Source organism: Suillus subalutaceus, assembly GCF_016647625.1.
Source record: "Suillus subalutaceus strain FC151 chromosome Unknown DFJ58scaffold_165, whole genome shotgun sequence".
NCBI lineage: Eukaryota > Fungi > Basidiomycota > Agaricomycetes > Boletales > Suillaceae > Suillus > Suillus subalutaceus.
In genome coordinates, this window is record NW_024540414.1 from 75,361 (window position 1) to 100,386 (window position 25,026).

The 25,026-nt window shown below is 44.8% G+C and overlaps 6 protein-coding genes across 6 annotated transcripts; 2 read left to right on the forward strand and 4 right to left on the reverse strand.

Moving 5' to 3' along the window:
- Positions 1 to 273: 273 nt before the first annotated feature.
- On the reverse strand, positions 274 to 1,073 carry DFJ58DRAFT_734080 (uncharacterized protein; the record flags this gene model as incomplete). The annotated part of the gene is made up of 2 exons (XM_041386408.1): positions 274 to 583; positions 643 to 1,073. 2 exons carry the CDS (start codon positions 1,071 to 1,073, stop codon positions 274 to 276), a joined length of 741 nt encoding a protein of 246 aa, XP_041237893.1.
- A 79-nt stretch (positions 1,074 to 1,152) lies between these two features.
- Positions 1,153 to 3,270, reverse strand: DFJ58DRAFT_734081 (uncharacterized protein; the record flags this gene model as incomplete). Its single annotated transcript, XM_041386409.1, has 6 exons — positions 1,153 to 1,329; positions 1,374 to 2,053; positions 2,128 to 2,256; positions 2,693 to 3,007; positions 3,066 to 3,137; positions 3,189 to 3,270. 6 exons carry the CDS (start codon positions 3,268 to 3,270, stop codon positions 1,153 to 1,155), a joined length of 1,455 nt encoding a protein of 484 aa, XP_041237894.1.
- A 1,563-nt stretch (positions 3,271 to 4,833) lies between these two features.
- Positions 4,834 to 5,764, forward strand: DFJ58DRAFT_734082 (uncharacterized protein; the record flags this gene model as incomplete). The annotated part of the gene is made up of 3 exons (XM_041386410.1): positions 4,834 to 5,097; positions 5,141 to 5,326; positions 5,522 to 5,764. 3 exons carry the CDS (start codon positions 4,834 to 4,836, stop codon positions 5,762 to 5,764), a joined length of 693 nt encoding a protein of 230 aa, XP_041237895.1.
- Positions 5,765 to 6,135: 371 nt separating this feature from the next.
- Positions 6,136 to 6,633, forward strand: DFJ58DRAFT_734083 (uncharacterized protein; the record flags this gene model as incomplete). The annotated part of the gene is made up of 1 exon (XM_041386411.1): positions 6,136 to 6,633. The coding sequence occupies one exon, from the start codon at positions 6,136 to 6,138 to the stop codon at positions 6,631 to 6,633; it is 498 nt and encodes a 165-aa protein (XP_041237896.1).
- Positions 6,634 to 19,914: 13,281 nt separating this feature from the next.
- On the reverse strand, positions 19,915 to 22,541 carry DFJ58DRAFT_734087 (uncharacterized protein; the record flags this gene model as incomplete). Its single annotated transcript, XM_041386412.1, has 4 exons — positions 19,915 to 20,502; positions 21,842 to 22,011; positions 22,062 to 22,315; positions 22,363 to 22,541. The coding sequence occupies 4 exons, from the start codon at positions 22,539 to 22,541 to the stop codon at positions 19,915 to 19,917; spliced, it is 1,191 nt and encodes a 396-aa protein (XP_041237897.1).
- A 1,903-nt stretch (positions 22,542 to 24,444) lies between these two features.
- On the reverse strand, positions 24,445 to 25,002 carry DFJ58DRAFT_668602 (uncharacterized protein; the record flags this gene model as incomplete). The annotated part of the gene is made up of 3 exons (XM_041382719.1): positions 24,445 to 24,749; positions 24,873 to 24,919; positions 24,974 to 25,002. Coding segments are annotated over 3 exons (381 nt in total), but the record flags the coding sequence as incomplete, so codon positions are not given.
- Between the last annotated feature and the right edge of the window lie 24 nt (positions 25,003 to 25,026).

The window sequence follows — 25,026 nt, forward strand, 5'->3', positions numbered from 1 at the left end:
CCCCATGAAGATGTTGCGACGCTTGTCCCCATTGCTCACCTGGTGATCAATGAATTGCGTTCTGTGGCAGGAGATGTGAGTGGTGATGTACAGCAAGTGGTAAAGAGGCTCCCAGATGCGGGAGGTGCATCCAAGCAGCTCCTTGATTCCAGGAATGTTCCATGCGATGCGACCTTCGTTGTCGACCATGGCAAGGCCATAACACTCCACCAAAAAAAAGACCATAGAGTGTTGCTTCATGTAGAACAGCAATTCTGACAGAAATGAATAACCTCAGGTGGTATTGGTGTGGTCGTCCTTGACCTGATCTGGCATGCTGGTCAGCACGATGTTGTCGCCCGTGAGGGCAGCATAGCACGATTTGAAGTCCCTCAGTATTCCCTGGATCCCCTCTCGAAGCTTTTCCATACACATGGTTTGGGTGCCGATGGTGATGGACCACACCTCTGGATCCACATACACGTCTGCTTCTTTCATTGGATTCAAAGTGAACGACGATACATACTGCTGCACCTCGTAGATGAAGTTGAAAGTGGTCAGAGGACCAAGGCACAGCATGCGCTGATGAACTTGAGCCATGCGCCTGGAGGTGCAAACGCCAGATCAGTTCTTGAAGGAAGGTGGATCGAATGAAAAGCTCACTCACGGTCGTCGGCGTGCACGGAATCCGCATCCTTGTCTTTATCCAGGAGCGCTTCCAGGAGCAAGGTGGCATTGCAGAGGTACTTTAATTTTGCCAGGTCTGGGGTGAGGCCTGCAGCTTCACAGAAGTTTCTGTCTGCGCGAAGTGCCCTCAGCCAGACAGCTCGCTGAATGGGATTTGCCCAGTAATTGGTGATGCGCTGGTTGAGGTCTGGATCGACCAGCGACCATGCCATCTTGTGATAGGCGATCATCCTCTTCCAGGGGGTGCTAGCATCATCTCCCAAGACTGTCAAGAGGTCCTCGAGGCACTTGGTCTGCAGAGCTGAAAGGGCGAATGAGAAGTCCAATGGAAATCCAAGGCAGATTCGAATGATGTAGTGCATCAATTGGATCATGAAATTGGGATACTCCACATTGTCATTTGACATGGGCCTCCAATAAGTGTCCCTGACGTTTCTGAGGGTGTGAACAATGCCATGGAACTACAATGCAAAGAACTCACTGGTTTCAGGGTATGGCATCCCCAAACAACAGGATTTTTGACAGGCTCAACCTGTGAGGGTGACCATCCAAGATGGTGGATGCTTTCCCCATGTGGTCTTGGATGGCTACAGTGAGCTGGGTGAGAACGCCGCCATGCTCCTCTGGTGAATGCTTTTTCTTGATTTCCTCCGCTGTGTGTCTCTGGACTGGATTCATATGCAAGTCGGGCATGAAGTTGTCCCAACCCATGCATCGAATGAGGGGAGTCCGCTCCGTTCAGTATCAGCTGGAACAACCAATGGGACATCAAATGCAGGTAAGAACACAGCCTTAAGGGCATCTTTCAAGTCAGGTTTGATGCCCAGGAGGACACTGTTGCCGATCTCAAAGTATGACTTCCCTATGCTGGTGAATAAACGCTGGATCAGGCAAGGCCAGTGCTGGATCTCCGTCAACCCGCTGGTGCCATGATTCTCCCTGCTGTGTTTTCTCATGGTCTCCGCATCTCTTGTGCAATATGTGCTTTCAGCTGATGCTGTACACGCCAGACCTTCAACTGGGTCCACGATGAGCTGGATGGGAGGTCCTTCAGGGACTGGTGGCTTGACATCCTCCTGTTTCACATGCAGTTTCAACTCAGAGCAAAGTTTCAACAAAGCTTGCATATCTGATGAAGGCACCTGGTGATGCAGGATGTTTATTGAAAAATAGAGAACAACAGGAAGTGATGAATGTGCCTTGTATGATGGGTGATGATTTTTCCTGTGACCAGCGACCATCTCGGAGGTCAACGCCACACTGCACGAGTAGCAGATGAGAATTTTGAGTGCAGTGTGCATGCAAACGCCCAATGCATCCAGGAAGTGATGGGACTTCAAGTAGTCCGTGGACGGCACAAGACGCACTGAATATGCAGTAGGAGTGACTGTAAAAATCAAGACAAGGCATCACTCGTGAGCCCTCGTTCAAATCAATACAGAGCTAGCATATCACCCTGACCTTTGAAGTCAACCCCCTGAAGAGCTAGCATATCACTCTGACCTTTGGAGTCAACCCCCTGAGTGCAAAGCATCATTGGCGCAGGAACCTGATCCCAGGGGTTGTCGTTTCCTTGGTTTGTTTGCTGCCCTGCTACAGCCCGAGTCAATACAAAGACAAGACAATGCTTACTGGATGTCATATATGGCTCCACATGGGGCAGCAATTCATTTGGAGTGTGCTCCAGTAGGGAGTGTTAGTTGGTTGCACCTGATTATAGACGAGTGTTGGAACACTGTGCTCTTCACTCAGGGCTGAAGCTGTGCACGTTCAGTTAGATGGCAAGGAGTTTCTTGCTTGAACTGATGCTATAGACGGACAGAATAAACGGACGGACAATCAATGCTATGTATTCCATTTGTACAACAAAAAAGACCTAAGCAAACGAGAAAGTCATGCACAATGTAGCGCAACACTGTAAGCTAACATGTTCATTCTGAGAGCATAATGCAGACAAGAGGCGACCAGTTGAATGGGAGTCTGACAGCCCCACACAGTCACAAGAACCTTCCAGGCTCCTGTCCACCTTCCACCATCTTCTGGACTGCATCACACCTCTGAAGGAAGGTCTGTAAAGAGGCTGCACCGCTGCCTGGCAGGTTGTTGGCGTCACTCTGAGCCCTCAAGGCATTGACGTGCTCCTTAATGATGGCTGCATAATCGGACGAGTAATGGGTGCTGATGGCAGCTTGGTACTGATCGACAGACCGGTGGTTCAAGTACTTTCCAAAATGTTGAACAGTCAGTTCATGCAGAAGCCTCAACTCACTTCCAGCAGGTGGTAAAGGCAGAGGCGAAGTGGAAGACTGTGGCAGACAATTGTCTGTGTTCATGTCATCATCTGGATGGACACAATCATTTTGAGAATGCCATTTCGACGAGCCAGGACTTGTGCTCACCATGGTTGGTTCCATTGCCACCCAACCCGTCTCCTTGAGGAGGATGTGTCTTGTCGACATTCATATCTTCCTCTAAGGTACAATCATTAGTATTTTCTTAAGGAGCAGCGATAAACATCTCACCGCAGGCATCGGGCCCATTGTGTGCGGCACCATGGGTCTCTGAGTATTGACCAGAGGATCCTGAATTATCGTTCGTGTCCATCTCTTTATCTCCTGGACCCAATGATGATCAGTTTGATCCCTGGGTCCACGTGAGCATTCATCGACATTGGGATTCGGTACATTGACCCCCTTGGGTTTGGAGTGCTTGGCCTCCTTCTCCTTCCACCAAGGCCCTGCCGCTTCCACACATTCATTTAACAATCAGTTATGACAGGCATACACAAAGAACGTAGGTCAATAGTAGTTGTACAGTTGATTGAAGGCACGCATGTAAACTGGACAATCAAGCGTCGGAGTCCAACTCTATGTCAAGCCAGCAGCTACTGGAAGTCTTGCCTTGCACCATGATGTGCGCCTTAGCCGGTTTGTCAAACCTCAGCAACTGGCCTGGCAAGAGTTGCCGTTGGTACTGCTGCATTATTTCACAGGTTGTTTGGGATTGTTTGGAGTCCCAACCATTTAGCAGATGACTTATTGTATGAGGAGGCGACTCTGGCTGTTGCCAGAATTCTGTTAGACAGGGAGGCACTCCCTTTGTTTTTTACTGGAGAGAGTATTGGGCCTCATGGCTTGGAAAGAGTTGCTGTTGCCATTGGGGCTGTTGCTGTTGCTGTATTTACTTCCTCCTCTCTTGGAGGGCTTCTTTCTGTTGCTTCCAACCTTCTAGCATGCTGATCTACCATCCAGGCTGAAATCAACTAATCAGGTATTGCAAATCCACTTTGACTTGACCTCATCTACTTCCCAGCACATTCAAGTGAGTTGTTTCTATTTACTATCCTCATGCCTGCAGGAAAACTGACGTCTTATTTGTGATATTTCTAGCTCTGCCTGTAAGTGTGATTGATGGGAGCAGCGCTGCCTCCGTCCTTTACAGGGCACAGTGCCCTTGGGCGATCTGACTGTTGATTGTTGCAATGGGTCTGCGTCCCCCGCTCTTCCAATAACCAAAACACATGTCTGCATGGGAAAGTTGGGTCTTGGCACCCTCATCCCTCATGAAATGAGCCATCACGAATCGCTAACCTGAGGCCCGACTAAATGCTCCAGAACTCCTCTGCCTGGACATCCCCTAATTACATGGTCGCAGTGTGGCTGGTGCCCAGACTGACTAATAGGATCAAACAAAAGTAGGTGAACCGCCAGTGTCTCTATGGCTCAAGGTGAGTCAATTCACAATAACTTCTAACCCAGAGAATATCGAGTGCCATTGACGTGCAGGAGGCAATCCTGCCTTGATGATGCTTCCCATAAGAGTTTACCTACCTGTGGCGACTCTTATTAAAATTGTGGTGTTTCACACACCACAGTGGACATGGTGAAACATTTCAGCATGCGAAGGAGCAACAATATGGAGGATCAACCTTTCATTTGAAACTAATATAAATAATAACTTGTGGTTTGTACTTATATATTTCTGACCAATAATATAAAGGCAGCTTGCGGACCATTGTGCAGCTGAGCTTGGATTGGACAGAAAGATCTTGTGGTCTGATCTCCACATGTGGTAGTAATTAAAATAATCAGAAAGGCTTCTTTCCTCGCCCTTACCACACATCAACTTCCTAACCATACATCAACTTCCTAACCATATATCACAAATATGCCTCCCAAAAGATCCGCCACCAAGGCTGAGGGACTGCCTAGAAAAAAGGCCAAGGCTCTGGCTGGCACAATCCTTAGCGGGATCTCAAGATCTGCTCCTGGCGACGTCAACATCGGCAGTATGGTTGATTTACCCAATGGCCCATCAGCCCAACTTAAGCTGTCAAATATTCTTGCAGACGACAAGAGCTCTGGCAACACCAACACTACATCCTCACCTCGTCCAGTCGCAACCATGGCTCCCATCCCTCCTTCTGCAAAGGTGACAACCGGCATCTTCTGTCACTTCTGTTGCGACCATGCAGATTCTCCTTGCAAGCACGAATGTGTCGATTGCGGCGCTGTCATATGCGAACAATTTCTTCCATGGAGCAGCGGCTGCATCTATCTCAATACTGTGGAGGTCAGAGACAAAGATTTCCGGTGCCCCATGTGCTCAAGGAGAGGAGATGGGAAGGACAAGCCCTTGCGGTATGCATTCATTGGCTTTGGTAGGTGAAAGAAGGTGAAGATGGCCTGGCCAATGGCCATTGTTAATCTTAACCTGGAGTCAATGAAGGACAACTATCTCGCCAAATCAGTCATACTGGAGGTGGAGAACCACTTCCGATCCTACTAAGAGAACGTAAGTACATTCAATATGAATGCGATTCTGGCATCAAAACATCTAAATACTGGATTGACAGTTTACATCCATCCTGCATATGCGCGGTGGTGCACATGTAAACACATCGAAGAAGCTGGCCCCAGGGGTTGAATTCATCAAATGCAATATCAAAGCTGGGTTCCCGCCAAACACCTTTCTTGTGGTGGACACCCATTCAGATGAATACACCGGCATGCTGCAGCATACCGGAGGGCATGCTGGCGGTACTAACACCACGATCATCAAAATCTTGCAGGCATACCTCGGAGAAGACTTCATTTAATCAATGAAAGCATCCTCCGAGGCTGCAAGGAGCAATGAAACTGTGAAGAAAACGATGAATGGGAACGTGCCTTGGTGCGACCTCACTCCCAGAGCTAGAGGAGGATGGAGGGGCTTGTTTATGGTGAGCTGCGGCCCTGCTATTAGGGTTAGCCACCACTTTGAGGCCGTGAAAGGTTTGGTGGACAAGTGCATATGTCGCTCTCCACATCAGTAGCCTGCTCACTTTTTTTTCAGTGATTTTGTCAATTTTGTTCTGGCATTTGGCGGATCAGGGACTTTGCTGTCCATGGTGTCCAATACAGTCTGCTCCTTTGTTATGGATACCAGGGTCTTCGGACACACTGAATCTGGTCGGTGGTTTGTGAGTTGATGGCTTCCTCCAATGAGTTCTTGGACTATACTACCGTGGTGGTTGTGTTCACAAGCACAGTCGACAAACGGCGCATAGTGGAATGCTGTCAGATTGGGAAAGACATTCCCAAATCACGCACTTTTGGATACAAGTTCAAGTCCTGTCCCACCCCAGGTTGTCAGCCTGTGCCTGCTGACATGCACGTGCACAATCATGGTGTCAAGGTTCACCTCAGATGCTTAAAATGCAATTGGAGGTCTGTGTCCGCCAAGACTGATATGGACAACAAGCACTTCAAGAGAGTGAACAAGCTGGTTGTGCCTCAACTCTTCTGGCATCACTTCCCCCCTTCTACAGACCTCCAAAACTACTTTGTTGAGCTCACCAACAATGAGCAAGCTCAACCGCACCAAAACAAGGGAAAGAAAGGCAGAGATCAGCAAGGGAAGAGCAAATGCAGGGCGGAAATTGTCGCTGACGTCCAGGATGATTCAGAGATGGCAGGTGACCAATGATTTGTAGCTGCCCTGTCGAATATCATGCTTCTATATGTAAATTAGCTCTTCTTTTCCAAGCAACCCCCTAGCGTTGAAACAAGTAGGATCGCGTGCTATTAATCAGCGTGAATTAATTCTATGGTCTACGCCAGGGCAAATAAACAGTACAGATCATTTGATGACTTTACATGGTGCTAGGCAGGTCCATTGCTTGGACAAAAGTGACATTTCTGCATCGCTGTTATCTGGTGGCTATTGCGTGAATATCTGCCCATTATTTGATGCCTCCCACACATACTCCCCCACTAAAATTACATCTCAAAGTGTGGTGCTATGGACGCCAAGGACAAAAATGCCGCCACAGGTACGTCGATCAGGTCACACTGTGGATACGAATACAGGCAGACAATGATCCAAATGGAGAAAATTGCCAAATGTGGACAATGTGTGTTTCAGACCCTATATAAGCTACTGCTTGTTTGCTTCATCTCCAGGTTTCCATTTTGTCACTCCAAACCCCCGTTGACTCAACTAACTCATCTGTCAACAACACCACAGGTAACATTTTTATTCTTTCCTGATTCTTTTCAAAGCATTAATATGGCATATGCCGTTTCCCCAGGTCATTGCATCGCTCATCATCACTGAGGTTGCTTGTCTATCAGTGTGTAGTTACACACATCATAATCCTTACATGCCTGGGTACAACCTCAAGGTGCCTTCTGCAATGTATGATGAGGCAACACATTGTCCAGACAAAGACCACTGGCTGGCGGCAATGCATAAGGAAATGAACCTGATGTCTAAAATGCAGGTGTATGAGCTTGTACTCCTGCCTGCCGATCGTTGTGCCATCAGATGCTGTTGGGTGCTGGAGTTTAAGGAGGACCTGATGGGAGGACCTGTATTCAAGGTGAGATTAGTGGCCCAGGGGTTTTCTCAGATTCCAGAAGTCCACTTCGGACACACCTTTACCCCTGTCACCAAATCCACCTCAATTTGTGTCCTTTCAGCGTGTGCAGCAGCCAATGACTGGGAGCTAGATTGCTTTGATGCAAAGTGCACCTTCCTATAGGGAAAACTTCAGGAGGACGTCTACATGTGCCAACTGCCAGGCTTTGGGTTGTACCGGTCCCAATGGCCTTTGTTTGGTGGCCATATACTCTCCTCCCTTTATGGTCTCAAACAGGCTGCATATGACTGGTATGAACTTGCTTTCACATCTTGGGTTCCTATGCTGTGATGTTGACTACTCTGTTTTCATCTTCAATCAAGTCAACAGCGAGGGGGTGAGAGTAACCTGCATCATTGCATGGCACGTCGACAATGGACTTGCGGGCTCAAACAATTATGTTTTCCTTGACAGGATGAAGATGCAAATCACAGAACGCAGTGTAATAATAGACTCAAGACACTGATACTCTCTTAATGAGGCAAGTCTTTCCATATATGGGTGATGTTCAGCTGAACTTGAATCTGAGATGATAATTATCAAACAATAATCATCACAAGTTTTCCCTACCCTCACTTATCATCCAGCACCACTACCACTACCACTACAACCATCACTCAGCATGATTTATATTTGCTCCAACTGCTTTACTGAATTCGAGGCTCATAATGAGTACAGCAAGCATAAAAGCAGTGCTTGAAAGATATTGAGACTTTTAAGTTCAAAAATCTAATTATCACTGTTCAGAAAAATATTGAGGGTACTTTTGACTGCTGCTGTTCTCATGCTAGATGTGTAGATGGGAAGAAATCCTATAAAACCATATAGAGTATGAAGAGGCATATGAGAAATGTAAAGTCTCATTGGATTGGCAAGGTAATTAGCATACATGTATACTAGTACTAATTTCTCACTGATCATTATAGGCAATCCATCAGTCAACTGCTCATCAAAGAACTGAAGAGATTGATTGACATTGATATGGAGGAGCTTCAGGTAAGCTCATGCATCAACATACATGTATACTAATTTCTGACCAACCATCACAGGCAATCGATCAATCAGTCACTCAGTCTTCTCTGGTAGGTGGCTTATTTCATCATACATATACACCAATTTACCACCATTAGCAACTGATGAAGTCCTCTGCATTGTATCAAGTAAATAGAAAGAATGATACTAATACAGAAGAGCCTCATGTATGTATATGAGAAGCTAGCTAGCATATATGTATACTGATTTATTTGAGCAAGGACCTGCCACTTGATATGGATAAAGCATTAGACATAGAGTTATTTATGAATCTGCAAGATAATCAGGTAAACACGAGAATTATCAGACATGTATGATCATGAACCAATATACAACTGCTGCAGGAAACACAGGAAACAGCTTTCCAAGCTGTCCAGCAAGATAATAGAGTAAGAGTAAGAGCAGACACCTATCATACACATATGGTGATCAACTGACACTCATCCCAGTCTCAGTCAAGAGACACAATAACTCCAGCTATTCAGCAATATGATCAAGTGAGTGACACAATTATCATACATATATGATAATTAAATGAAATCAAAGGATGGACTGGTTCATCACCCATACTTGGATGTCATCGATATTGTAGTAGATCCTGTCCTTCATGTGCTTTGCTGCCACATCTGTCAAGTCACACTGCCTGATCACATGCCTGGTCACATAGACAAGAAGTATTCCACAATCAAACTGGACAGCATACAGTACAATTAAGCAGTAGCTGACATGAAGATCTTTATGACTTTACCAACCTCTATAGCTGGAGGCAGACACTGCAGCTCCTACAAGGGTCTTCTTGTGCAAGATGGCATCGTTTGCAACTTATGCTCCTACATATGTGGTTGCAAAAAAACCATAGGGTAACCATTATCGAGCGGAACATCAGTCCATCCAAATTCCAAAGCAATACTCCTTGCAAAATGCAGCAGCTCAATAAGGGGGTACACAAGCGATTTTGGAGGGTGGCTGCAGTGGAAGCAATGTCTTATGATCACCAGGAAGTGATAGATAGGATGAGAGAAGAGATGACAGAGGTAACCATGGAGCAAGTGCCTCAAGATAAGCGGATGGTCAGCCCTTGTGTCATGAATGCACATACCTGAACCCATTGTGTTAGCATGCCAATCCAGCTCCAAATTCAACCCATCAGCCACTAAATTACTGAACTCGTCCCATGCCATCTTACCATCAATCAGCTGGTCGACTGTGAAATGACCACTGGTGTTGTGTCTCAGTCATTGGCCAGCATGTCCATAATTTCCCTCAGGAAGTCTCCATGTTTGATCTCCCCCTCGGCCTGCAAGCAATGGTACAAAAAGATCAGAGGTTCATTGAGGGTGAACCTTGCAAGGCACCACAAGAAATGTTAGTTTAGGCAGAGAATATAAGTAACATACTGCTGACCATCATGTAGAAACTTGTCCTTTTGTTCGCTGATGAATTGAATTGGAGGCTCATGGAACTCATGCCACATGTCTGGCAATTCCGTGTTTTCATTGAATGTGATGTTGATCTCCTCCCCTCCCTTTTTGAGCTGCTTGAGGGCTGCATCCATATCTTTCTTGAACATCTCTGAGAGGTCAAGTCCCTTGGACATCCATGCATTGTCCGTCCCACCAAGCATCATTGGGATGTCATTCATGTTTACACCCCAGCCCATTTCTGAGGCCATCGCAAGTTAGCGCAGATGCACACATCTGCATCAGGTACGCCTACCAAACATCTTCTTGTTTCCTGGGTGCAACAGATCAGCCTCTAAATACATGTCCGCATCGTCAGGCAACTCATTGAACTCCATGAATAGCCAATCTCTGTGATTGCGAATGAGGAACTTGTTGAGTGATTTAATCCACTCATCATTCACACCATTTGCCATGCACTCTTCTAACACAATTCTTCTGGCAACCATAGCTTGAAGGAAATGTGCACCAGCATTCTTGCGAGAGGTGTCAATCAGATCTGCCTTCTCTTGTTGCATCTTTGTATTCTTCTGCTTTTTTTATTCTTCTTTGACTCACCATCCCAACATTTCCACACCACGAGCCAGTACTCTACACAGTAGCAAAGATACACCCAGGACAACCGATATCTGGTGGGGAGTGGCACATAGCCAAGAATCCACCAGTCCTTCATAGCAGGAACCCACAAAAACTCAAGCTGAGCGGTATCCCCTGCACCATAGCTTATCAGTTCCGGAACACCGTAATGAATCCTGAGAGGTGCACGTGCATCCCATTGGTCCATAGAGAGTTCAGCCTTGCTGACAGGGATGTGGAAATCACGGATGGGTTGAGGAGGTGCCCCACTGATAGCAGCACATTTTTCTGTAGATTTTGCTGCGGTCATCACACGATGCTGCTTTCGAACGGGTTTGAAGCGAGGCTGACGCACTGCACGCCTGTGCTGCTGGCTGCCTGTTTTCTTCCTCCAAGGCATTTCAGTGGGTGTTAGCACGAGAGGTGTAAGTGAACTAGTTCTAATATGCTTGATTAATCGGACAGAGAGGTACTGTCATATACCATATACCTGGGTACAGATCTGATCCAGATCCAATGGATATATCCGTCGTCCAGTCCACAGATCCGATCTGATTCTTATGTCATGTCCTGTTCATATAACTCTAACTATCATTTATCTCCTTTCGGCATTCCTGTACACCGGTATACCGGTTATCCTTTACTTCCGCTATGCTTACTGATCCGCTACACTTACTGATCCGCTTAACTTATACTTCATTCCCGGTTCATGATTCATGATCCATCCAACTTACCAATACGCTGTGCACATACTTTGCTTATACTTCGTACATAGCCTCATGTCTTTGCTTATTGATCATTCCATTAGTTATCCATAGTATATAAACCCTTGTACATGCGCTGGAGTAGATCAGTTCGAATATCATCTTAGATTGCACTCATTCTGTCTGGACTCTAAGTCCCTCCGTTATCCATCCGGACTCGAGTATGATACTCTTGTCTACTCCAAGACTTAGGATTGATTCCTATAGTCTATATATCCGCCTCTGTCTTCGGACAGTCCTCACCCATTAGCTTCTAGTTCGGATCCGATCCGGATTAGCCGTTACTCTATATGTTCGATATCTGGAAGCCTTAACGGATCCGTTACGATACTTATCCGTCTCACTAGACGCGATACTCTAGCACTCTGAAATAAGGGGCAAGACTCGGGAAAGGGGCACAGCGCACGAGCTGAGGCCGAAGTGCTTTGGATCCAATACTACTTGAGTACAGTCTTAACAGGTACAGATGGTCAGCCCTAACATTGACTTGGAACTCCACCGGCAATCGCCAGTGGCTTGTGCAGATACCTTTTACGGTGTGATGCTGGAAGAATTCTCAATGTCCGATCGTTGATTCCCTTTTCAAAATTTGCTAACTTGTGTTTGTTCCTTCATTTTGACGTGTGACCTTTGTCACACTTGGCCTCTGATCACTCCTGAAATTTGCAAGAACATTATAGGGCTGATCAATTCTAAAATGTTGTTGTCAATGTCGACTTGACCTTTCGGCCAACCTCTCGTAAATTACTTACGCAGACCCTAAACCTTTCCTGATTTGGCCACCTCTGTGTCAGTTAAACCTTCGCATGGGAGACGTTCTACACCTTGCCAGTCGCAGAGTATCCTCATCCTAATCCTGGCTGTATAGAGCCCAAGTTAGCTACCTAAACCTTTCCATGTTGTAGTAATAGTAGTAGTATTCCTAAACCTTTTCATATGTATTGCTAAATGTCCTCCTAAACCTTTTATTCATAATACTTGTAGTCTACTAGGTACTATCTGTTCTGCTCAGGCAAATTTTGAGTGGTTTAAGCAATTTTGCACTCAGTACTTTCGGTACCAATGACACATGTTAAACTGGAATATTCAAAGACTTTGATTTATGGAAAGGTTTAGAAATTATGGAGCAATACTACATGGAAAGGTTTAGGGTCTGTGTAAGTAATTTACGAGAGATTAGCCGTGAGGTCAAGTTGACATTGACAACAACATTTTAGAATTGATCAGCCCTTATGGCATTGACTCACGAGAAGCAGGCAAATTAAGAAAGACAAAGGAATGATTGATTATGGGCAATATAGCAAGTACAGTATGAGGATATATTACTTTGTTTGGTTGGATGAGTCAAGTGTGAATGACAGATGCCAATCATTGAGTGCAGTGAGTTGCACTAACTCAATTTGTGAAAGGCATACTAGTATCGACATAGGGAGTGCCCTGAAGATACGAGCATTAGAGTGATTGATGCAGCCTGTATAAGGCACAATACTTTCGAACCATTGATGTGACCAAAAGTTACGCATTTGGCTATTACAAATTATTGTGCAAACACCGAGCTCAGAAAGAAATTTGAATGCACCTCTAAAGTCTTTTGATATTTTCGCTCTTTCTCACCTAAATGGGGTATAAGCCCCACTCAATAATGATTTTATTTGGCCATTTTACACTAAGGTCTCACGGTGATTAGGCAAGTGGAGTCCCCCAGCTACATGCACAGGGGACTCAGACAGATTTTATTGTGAACCGAGAGACAGAAGTTGTCACGAATTCCAAATACAAATCATTATTCTTTCCTGAACACTCGTAAAACACCTGTTAAGCGCCCGACATTAACGCCCGTTGTTAACGCTCAGTCAGCGTCTGTACCAATAACCTTCACAAACCCTAACCTGAATCCATCCTTTACATTTCCGAACTTCTCTATTCCATTAGCGCCCACTACTCTTATCTCCGACATTCCCGATTTCGACTTCCTTTCACAGGCGATTAAGTCACGTGACTCTAGAACCTTCGAGAACCCTTGCACAGCTGTAACACGTTTCATGACATCATAGGTGTAGTTATATTTAGATCATCATACGATTCCCTTTTCTATTTAATGATTGGCTAGTTAGTTCAGATTCAGATTCAGTCTCCACTTCAATATATGTATATAGGTAGCTCGTTGTAGTCAGTAGTTCTTCAGTTCAAACCTCTTTTGTATTAGCTTATTGCTAGCAATCCTAAGACGTCCCTGCTATCCTTTCCTCTTTGTTGTGATATCCTAGTTTGAGTCCTAGTCTCTGCCCCTGCGTTAATTCGTTATAAGGGTTGTGACAGAAGTAGTACATAACATGGCAGCATAAGGCAAAGTAGATGCGAGACTCCATTATGTGTGCGCTTTGGATGAGCAATAAGTTTATTTCAGACAGCCAACAAATAAATCAGGCATGTTATTGAGTGGTTATTTTATTTGCCATTTTATTTTGCACTTGGAATACTGTATTGAGTTGGGAGTTTGATACAAGAGAGAGCTGCCAAAATGCTAACTGAGTGAGATGAACACAACAAGGACTAGTGCTCGACATCGCGAACGATGATGCCAATATGAACCAGCAAGAAAGTGCACGTGGTCACCACAACATCTCAGCAAACATGCTACCAATGTATGGTCAGTCGACGGGGCAGATATGGGACCCTGCCCCTGCCCCCCCCCTGATGCCAGAGTGGTCAGCACAACCTCATCTCAGTCCCCTTCACCCAAACAAACACAACAAGGAATCACACACCTCAGTCATGGCAACCCCAGAGCAAAAAGTCACAAAAAAACTCAAATCGTGCTGCCATCCATGGCCACGGGAAGGAAAGAGCACTACATTCCAAGACAACAGAGACCCTCCGATGACCCTCATGGAACTGGTGGGTGCCCATGTGCACTTTCGAACACATATACCCACCCCCTCAACTCATGTCAAAAAAATCAAGCCTGTTTATGAATAATAACAATACCACTTACACCTATGGCCTTGTGAGATGAACTGAGATTGCAATGCTGATAGTACAGAGGCAGCAGACGATGGGATTGTAGTAGTAAGAAGATAAGATGAAGGTGACTAGTAAGTCACACAACTCAGATGCAAGTCAGCTTGTTTACTAATTTACATTATAAATACAGTGTAGTTTACAAATCATGACAAATCATGGCATGAGTCATCATACAGTTAGAAATCTTACAAAGCATGACAAATCATGACAAAACATGATGGGTCAGGCTCAATCTTTACAAATCATGATATCTACCAATCACATGACATGCTTACAAACATGCTTGGTGGCTGAAAAGAAAGTCTGTTGGCTGAATATGCCTAAGGAAAATAGAAAGAGATGGAATGCCATAGAACACAATAGAAATACATGGAAAAATGGAAGTGAAGTTTGAAAGTGAAAATACTAGCTAATAACTAAGGGGAAAATGATGGGGTAACTTGGTGATAGGATACAGTAGGGTCTATTATACCTTCCTTATCACACCTCTTGTGTATCTGTCATGGTATGAGTTGCATACCATGCATGACAGCGGGAGGTGTTGTGGTATGTTATTATTTTACATCAGAGAGAGAAACATGTATGACCACCTCAGAACATATGACACATGAGAATGAGAAAAATGTAATGTGATGGGGCAGTCTGTGCAATGTCCTCATATGTTTTTTTTACGCTAACAGATTTAAAACATATCAGTGCATATCATCAGTGCATATGTTCCCACCCTTGAACAATATGCTCGATTCGTGTCAATTATGATATCATTGTATAATGGTATAGTGGTACACATGGTAGGTATTCTGCAGCGGTATTGTGAAAGTGGGATAAATAGTGGGACAGTGATAGCATGGAAACCGAAATAATGCTGCTTGAAGACATCTGATGAGTGAAAGAATAAGAAAATAGACCAGAAAATGTTGATGCGTGCAGGAGTAGAATGAAAAAAGCTCCAGTAGAGCCGGCCATCGCAGACTGACTTGCCCGAGGTCCAGGAATTGTCAGCAACCTGTTGCAAGCAGGTAGTTAGGATAGCACTGGCAACACAAGGCACACACCAGTTGGGGGAGCGTGAGGCAACAAAAATTCTGCCCCAACAATTTATGTAGCTTTGGGTGCTGTGGACAAAGACACAACGATACAAGGTGAGCAGAGCATGGATGAAGGCACAACGATACAAAGTTTGCATTGCATGCAACCTTACGATGTGAAGATAACGATAAGCAATGTGAGATGCGAAGGAGATCTATGTATATCTCAAATAAGCACTTTTCAACACAGTACAAAACAGGTACTTCATATTTCAACATCTCTGGACCTTTCCCATTAGACCCAGTGAAAACTGGTTGTGCTGGGAAATGGCAGTATGTGTCGAGGTATGTTGGTAGAGCTTGTGGCGAAGAAAGCCATATCACAGCACAATCAAGCACATGATGAGAAAAATAGCAGATTTTTATATGTGGGTGCAGTCCCCCTCATGCTCCCTTGTGTTGTTTTCACGATCCAGCACATTAGCACATATTATGACTTGCTTGATTGTCCCTTCATGTGTGCTCTATTATGCTCAAATATGATATCATTGATATTATACTGGTATTTGCTGGTATGCGAATGTGGGAATGATAACAATACGAAAAGCTATAAAACAGCATGAAAAGCGGTCTAAAACACATAACCATAGAATGCTGAAACCCATTGAAAACCCGTCAAGAAGACTAGTGTATCTTGCCATCGCACATAGTCTTGCTCCATGCACCACTTGCCATTAAATTGGCTGCATCCTGGTCATATTCCTGGAACATGTGTCAGTCAATGTCCGAGAGAGTAGCATAGAGCTGCACCATGGGTTGAGTTGACATGAGGGAGTTGTGTTAGGCATTGAACTCCTCAGTTGTGCCGTTCAATTTGGTTTGTTTCAGCCAATGTAAGGCACACAAGTTCCTGTGGTAGTAGATAATGAGCAGTATGATGTGAATCGAAAAAAACCCACCGTCCGTTTTTGGTTTGGCTAGGACGCATCTTGCCTTTGGTACCAATCTCAGTGTTCTTCCCTTTCTTCACGTCAATGTTCGATTCAGGCGGAGACTTGAGTGATGACTTAGAAGGTTGCAGTGGAGGCAAAATGAAGCGAGAGCAAATCTGTTAAGTAATGTTAGCCGTGAACAGGATAACATATTTTAACGTACAACAACAGAGATTTGAGATGAGGCATGTTGATCTTCATGCATATATGCGCCCTAAAGATGGATTTATTAGCAGAAAAAGAATGAAAAGCAAACATACATGCTGAAATGGAGGATTGTTGCCTGCTCTTGAAGCCGCATCCCTGCAATGTTGGTGCGTGAGCTGGAGTCATTCAGACATGTGTGTGCTGCCTTCACTTCTCCTGCCAAGGAAAGTCAGGACCCTGGCTGTCAGGCCAGGGAAGTCAGAACCTGATTTCCATCAATAGAACATGACTCTGAGTCCTATGCTGAGTCTAGCCAGGCACTACAAGGATGAACAGGGGTCATGCACTGTTAATAAGGGTTATATATATATATTGATGTTTATTTTCTGGTGCGATGCACTATATTAGACAAAACATACAGGTGTACACTGTGAAATGCTATGTACTTGTATGTGATGTCTGTGGTTTGGTCTGATGATAGTTAAAGCCAGCTAAAGGCGATAGGGAATAGGTGTGTTGTTTAAACTCCTTTTTCTTCGTCGTCACATTCTTCATCAAGTGGTGTGACATCCCTGAATATCTGGTCCAGTCTGTGCGCTTTAGATGAAGTGGAGCAATGGTTATTTTACTGCATATCCCACAGGAGTGACTTTCGCGTATATATGGCACATATGGGTAGAGTAATGAGGTCTTTCTGTGGGAGATCATCGCACAATGTCTGAGGCGGTGTCAACGTTGATCAAAATTAGATACAAAAGGCTTGAGCTACATATGACGACTGGTTCTCAATCAACCATTTTTGCGAGACATGCTTGGGTATGAGGGTGTAGCAGAACTAGTCTGAATTACAGACTAGTGATCTGGTTGAATGTCGATGTTGATGCATTAAAGCATTAAGTCGGAAGTGGTTGAGAACCATACTATCAGTTTTCAACTTTGGTCCACCACTGATTTGTGCAGTCACATCCGCAGCAACAGTATCAGCACCATTCAGCATTTGAGTGCATGGGCCTCAGGATGGTAACGACCCAAATGTCCTTAAGATATGGAATTTGCACGATACATTCAATCAAAGGATTATCACTTCATGGTATGCAGTTTTGTCTTGAGACTTTTTTCAAATCGACATCTTATAAGTCCACAAAGTCGAACCTCCAAATCTATGTCTCAGAAGTCGCTGAAGTGGAACTTCCAAATCTATGTCTTACAAGTTGCTGAAGTAGTCACAACCGAATTACCATTACTAGTATCTGATATTTATTCATGTACAATAATGATCGCTACACACGGTCTTCCTCCAGTTAATTCCTGTATACAGGCAAAGATCAGGGAGAACACATCAGTGTCCTAGTTTGAAAGTTTGTTTTGGAGGACTGAGACAAGTTGTTTGAAACCCATGCCTGTATCAACATGCTTGCTTGAGCCACTCCCAAACAAGCATGTTGATACCGGCATGGGTTTCGAACAACTTGTCTCAGTCCTCCAAAACAAACTTTCAAACTAGGACACTGATGTGTTCTCCCTGATCTTTGCCTGTATACAGGAATTAACTGGAGGAAGACCGTGTAGCGATCATTATTGTACATGAATAAATATCAGATACTAGTAATGGTAATTCGGTTGTGACTACTTCAGTGACTTGTAAGACATAGATTTGGAGGTTCGACTTTGTGGGCTTATAAGACGTTGGTTTGGAAAAAGTCTCAAGACAAAATTGCATACCATGAAGTGATAGTCCTTTGATCCAATGTATCGTGCAAATACTGTTCTGTTCTTGAAGTTTGAATTCCTCAACCCAATAATTGTACAAGAAGTATGAGTAAGTAAAAGTACATTCCATTGCTAGACGTGTGGCATGGGTATAATGAGTGATTTCTGTAAACCAAATAAAATGACGATGACCCAAGCTAATCTAAAGCTGCGATAGATCTTGGATCCAACCGATCAATGTCAAAGCACAACAACTCTGCTTGCCCCTCAGTTACAACCTTGGTGTCTTTGAATGAAGTTGCCGTATGCTGGCCAAGTCTCGATATCCATTGACTATGGGTGGCAAATGTGCGTGGATCCCTATTTTTTATCGCGGCAATGTGCCTCATGAACCATGTCTCCAGGCTTGCCGTCCATTCTCCTTGCCACTGCATGTACTTGTCAAATACATCAATGGGAGGCCATAAGATATGGTTGTCATCTGTTAGGCCTAATAGGGTATTGATGTGGGCATCCATTACCATGTCGTCAACATCGGTGCCGATACGCTCGATGTTTGAGTGCATAGAAGCGTCGCTCAAAGGTCCAGACAGGGCAGCCAAAATTAGGTTGTCTGGTCCAAATTGGATTGCAAGTCGCCACAGAAGACCACCCATACCACAGAAACGGTGGCTGAATGGGAGTCGGAGCATATCCCTGACACTGTTTTCATACCACTCAAACTCTCCGTTGCCCCTTGTGAGCAAGAGAGTTTTTTGGTCCAGATAGGCGGGATGTGGACCTGAGAGGGTGCTCAGTGGGCCAATGAGGTGCTGGGGATTGGCAAAGACCCACCAATTCATTCTGTGGGAGAGACAACGAATTGCGAAAAACCACAGGGGGACATCCGGATATTGTGCTCTCCATAGACGCAGTCTGATTTCAGTCCTCTTGGATACGACCAACCTACCATGAGATATGGCATGGAGGAGGTGATATGGAGGGTAACAAGTGATGTGGAGAAGGCGATTTTGAGGATCGCTACACAACAATGGGGAAAGTGGATTGAGGTCGTCGTACTGTGCGAGGCAGTTCATTCAATCTAAGATGAAGCGGGTTACTGTGTTATTGGCAGGACAGCAGCCCATCATGTTCAACCCTGCGACACTTGTTACAGTAGAAGAGGGCAAGAACTGTAGATATCCCATTGGGAGAGACAAAGTGCCAGGAATTGATGACAGTGTAGCAGGTACATTGGTGGAAGGTGCTCGTGTAGAATATGAAGGGTGGCATGAATCAAGAGCTATAAATATAAAACTAAATTCAGGATTCAGAGTAACAATAGTATGTACTCATGGCACCAGTTTGTTTGTGGCCTGCGATGAGGAAAAGGCGCTGTGATAAGAAAAAAATTGTTATGACAAGCTGCCTGTTTTGAGGGAAAGCAAATGTACTGCGATAACTTCTCCGGACAGGACTGTGTTGACGGTTGGACTGTCTGTGACTTCCCCGAGCTCTACCCGGCGAGGGGGATCTACCGCAGTGAATCAAATGTTCTTGGGGAGGTGATCAGTAACGACGAGGAGGCACGCGACGGTCAGACTGAGATGGAGCGTAATCTCTATATGACAATGGTCAACGGGGGGGAGACAGTTCTCTGCGAGATGCATGGTATGATGATCCATGGGGAGGAGGAGACAATGAACAACATGAATGGTTTGGAACAAAGGGTGCATGTGGGCGACAAGGAGAACGATCTTGGTGATTGACTGTGTCCATCTTGCCCTTGGTTGGAGATGGTGCGTGTGACCCAGAGGTCACTTTGCCTGGCTCGATATCAACGTCCATGCTGTTGTCCGCGATAACTCGACCACCCGAATACACCTTCTGTACCCATTTGAGGTGTTGGTGTTCAAGTTCCCTCTGCCTGTCGGCTTCCTTCTGCCTTTCAATCTCAAGGTCCTGCTGCCTCTTGATCTCAAGCTCCCTCTGCCTGTCGGCTTCCTGCTGCCTTTCGATCTCGAGCTGCTTCTGCCTCTCGACTTCCATCTGCCTCTTGATCTCAAGCTGCTTCTGCCTCTCAATCTCGAGCTGCTTCTGCCTTTCAATCTCGAGCTGCCTCTTGACTTCCCTCTGCCTGTTGATCTCCTTCTGCTCCTCCATCTCCTTCTCTTTCTTGTCCTGCGCAACATTGGCTGCTCGTGCATCAGCTTTCTCCTTGAGCTGGTGAGGTGTTGAAACGCAGATGGGCAGGTATTTAGAGTCAGAGTGCTTGTTGAGCGCGTGTTCATAGAGATATAAACCACTGAGAAACGACCTGCTGGAATTTCCAATGAGAAGTTACGGTGAGATTGAATGTAGTTGATGAACAAGTGACGAAGAGCTTAAGTCAAGGATTTGAGTAATCAAGGCAAGCAGAGTGTGAGTAATGTTGAGGTGCCACAAATGGCAATATTGTTGATCCACAATTCCACACACAAACGTGGATATTCCATTTCAGTGGTCTGTAGTTCAACGTGCTATAGATAATGATTATGTGGAGTCGCGGATCCTTCAACTGTGGTCAAATTTAATGTTTTGAGATTGAGGTACACTGAGAACCAACTGTGCTGAGAATGGATGGTGTTCCATGAAAGTTGTCAGAGCTGAGCAAGATCAACTCTCCAGAAAATAATACTAGGACATGTGCAAATGTGTGTGCATACAATATTTTCTCATTACTCTAGGTTGTACCAGATCTGTTACAATGATATTGGAAATGTGAATTACATGTACATGGCTACAATAGAACACGACTGCTGGATGCGCTGTTGCTGTCCATTCCAACCTACACTCATTTGGTCTTGTGCTAGCCCACCTTTGTTCCAATTGACACTGGAACATCAGCAGATGATTAGGATCAAAAATAGCGAGGTCACAGGAAACCAGAGAGAGCACGCTACCTGACATAGGAGTACCAGCATGGTTTACACTGATTGGGTTCATGGAAGCGGGGCAAGGGGGATGGGACTGGCATTACAGTAGGCGAACTTGGGGGTGAGGTGATATGGGGACGCAGAGTTTCTGCAGCCGTCCATGGTCACGACAATGGTGTTATCTGTAGCTTGATCAATTGTAGGGCTGCATAGACGAGTCACAAGGTGAAACCGGGAAATGGGTATACCTGTGGTATATGTAGTATATGTAGGGCAAACTGCTGCAAGATAATGAATGTGAATGTGAGGAAGTCTCATACCAGAAAAATTTGAGCGAGTGCAGTCTGAAACAAATGAAGCAGTTGAAACGCGTCAGTTTCTCCATAGTGTTGTGCAAATGGTTGAGCATGATCTACTTCTAGGATAACCTCTGCAATCAGCGAATACATGTAGAGTTGTACACCACTGAAAAGTCTTTAGTACATTGACCTCTAAGTGAATGCAAGCAATGCCGGATTACAAAAAAAAATGTGCGACATGAACCTGCAACAACTAGTAAACTAGGAGGATTGAGAGGAAGGGGCAATCTAATGTTTTGCCTGCGGTAAATGTGAGCATGCGGTTGACAAGGAAAATGGTGTTCGTACGATGAAGGGATCTGGTTGAGGACCGCTATGGAGGTGTTGTAGAGGAGATGATGGGGGGTTCGATGAGGGAAGGCTCAGTTTGACCCGTTTATTGAGGGGAATGATGTAATGAATGGTCATAAGCCAATCCAACGTAGCAGGAAACCCTTTGAGCCATTTGTAGATGGATTCTAACAGGAGTTAATGAGAACCCTAGAATGTGATGCAATGAAACACTGACCGAATCTGGGCTGCAGTCGTCCTGTTTTAGCACGAACATAAAATAGCTCAAATGCGACAGGGTTGCCATTTAGTCGAATCTCTAGAACCGAATGACTCTTGAACTGTGCTGTTAAATGTTGACAAATCAAAGCCTTGGAGTACCTTGGACAATAAGTGTTCTGAATGTCTGATGCAGAACTGCTCGAGCAGTAGCCTGAATGTAGACCCAGAAATGAACGGTTCTCTGAGGGTCCGGGCATCAAAAAATTGGGTCTAGTAGGTAAATAAGAAGCGAGAAAATGAACTAAGAATTCACTTACTCTGTCGTGGAGTTTATCATGTTCAAGAAAGTTGCATTGAGGTCATTGATCGATGAGCATGAGCATACGTTTTCGAGCCAGTCCTCGACTTCTTTGAGGAGGGCTTTGAGAAGAGGCTCTTGATCAGACTGAACAGACGAAGTCAATGAGGATTGACACATCACGATCAGCAATGACATTGTGCCATTTGGACACAGAAATAAATGTGTCACAGAGGCTTTGTTGAGAAATGGGAAAATGTTGTGTATGAGTTTGGTGATGGTATATTTTCACTTTCAATACTGAGGGGTCATCCTGACGGTTCATGCTCGCGCTTGCGCTTTGAGTTGTCTTGAGGAATTCTGGAGTTAGAGGACATCCTGTGCATATCAATTGAAGGCAAAAGACTCAATGGGTTGGACTTACATTTGTGGGTTGGATGATTTGGTGAACGAGAAGGGTGTGGTTGTCACGATGAGTGAGTTGTTTGGGAATTTAAGAATGATTTTGAGGTTGCCTAGGCACTGATGGTTTCGACTTCATTCTGTATCGGTGTGTTTTTCTCCTATAATTTACCCCACACGCGATTATGGTTGGCTGTGTTTGTGACTTGGAATTAAGATTCACCAGATAAGATCTACCTCTGCTTCAATATCATGAAGCGGAACTACTTCCGCATTGACATTTGTAAGTTCATGACATTCAGCTGAATCGCCTCTCAGAAATGACCCCTGCAGGTGTGATATGTTGATATTTGACAGGCATAGGATGTGGACGTGAAAACTGGTGTTGGATGGACCTCTGGAGTTTGAGGACGAAAGTTGAGACTGATGGTGTTAGATGTCAGCCTGAATGATTGTGTTCAATCAGGGACAAGAAGACTATTAAGAAGGGGTCTTTGTTCTATCCTTGCCACTTTTGACAATCAAGTACCAGTAAAACCCATCTGGGCTTGTTGAGTCTGAGTTCTTGTTAGCAATATGGCGGTTCTCGAGGAAATCAAAGAGGCAAGGGAATAGGGTATGTAAATATTCGTCAATGTCACTTCTTGTCATGTTTGGTGCAATCTGCAGATCTTCGTCATCAGGTCCCTTTGATACAGCAAGCTTGAGCTTTTGCAGCCCTTCGGTCTTGTCTGTGTCAGGTGTGAGCTTCCATTTCATGCAGCCCTTTCTATTCTAATAGACATAATTGTTGATGTCAATGCGAGTCTTGGGGGGGCACAATGAATTTAGGTACTCACAAGTCCAACGGTCACCATGACAATTGATCCAATACCTGCCTTTCGAAGGTTTGCTACGGTTTTCTTCTATACATGAAATTCAATCAACAAGTTGTAGCATTGACATCCTAGGGGATCTAATTACCCTTGGCATCCTTACTACTGCTGACCTTTGTCATGTGGCTTGTTGAGGCAGACAAGGCTAAGTCTTGCTTTTGAAATCCCCTGTTTGTCTCTCAACAGGAAAATTCCTCAGATGAACCTGTTTTTGACAGCAGGTGAGAATATTTGGACATGATTGAACTGAAGCTGGAAGACGATGTTGATGGTGGCTGTTGCAGAATGCCTTCCTGTGGGTGGGATGTGTCGAAATGACCACAGTTTATACACATTGCAGGCTCGTCGTCCTTCTGGTCCTTCCCAAGTTTCGGGCGGAGACAAGGACACTGGGAGCCATCACTGGTTTTGCCTCAACATGTTTGTTCCACAGTCAGCAACATCATTAGCACTAGTGATGGTAAGCAACATGGTCGTGGTTTTTTGTGATGGAATTGATTTTAAAGGATTCTATCACAGCCACTTCATTTGTCACATATTTTCTGACATATTCAATAGTAGGATTATCATTATTCTAGCAAGTAATGCAGTACTGAAAGACCTTGTGCCCAAACAAGAGCACAGGGCATCCATATTTGGGTGGGAGGTGCATCATTAAGGTCTTTGTCTTTCAAAAGCCTACAAATATATCATCGTGAGTTTCATAAGTATTGATTGCCCACTCTGAAGCGGGAAGAAATGTATCATCAGGCTTCACACCTGCAGATTGCACATCAGCGAGGGCTTGGTGGAAAATGACCTCTGCTTCGGGAGAAGGGAATGGATCAGGTCACCGGCAATCTCGTCTTGTAAGGTGGTTTGAGTTTGCACATTGGAATCTTCTTCATCAATGTGAGACAGTGGTGGGCCACCAGTACCATAGTATCGGGTAAGTATATCAGGGTGTACATCATGCAATGGATTGATAATATAAACTCTGTTCTCAATATCAGGGAGCAAACAAATATCCTAGTGAGAGTAAGCAGAAAAATTGATGCGAGAATTCCTCTACTTACCAGTGGAGATTGGTGCTGTGTTGTTGGACCAGAGATTGGATGATGGTTCCATTCCTCCACAAAAATCTCGCAATCTATGTTCACGAGATCAAGAAAAAGAAACGGTAGGAGCCATAAGTGGTGGGGATTCTTGCGAATTAGCCCATGAAGGCGTTCAAGGCATGTGAAGAATGCCTTCCATCATCGGGCAAACTGACAGCCAACCTCTACCCAAAGGCATTCAATTCTGGTGTTATGAGTTGAGCTATGGGAATTAGAAGCCCTCCCACTAGCTTAGAAAAGGGTCACTGCAACTCACAATCCCCATAAGAATGAGCCATGGTTGGACCGTGGTGCATCACCATCCAAACA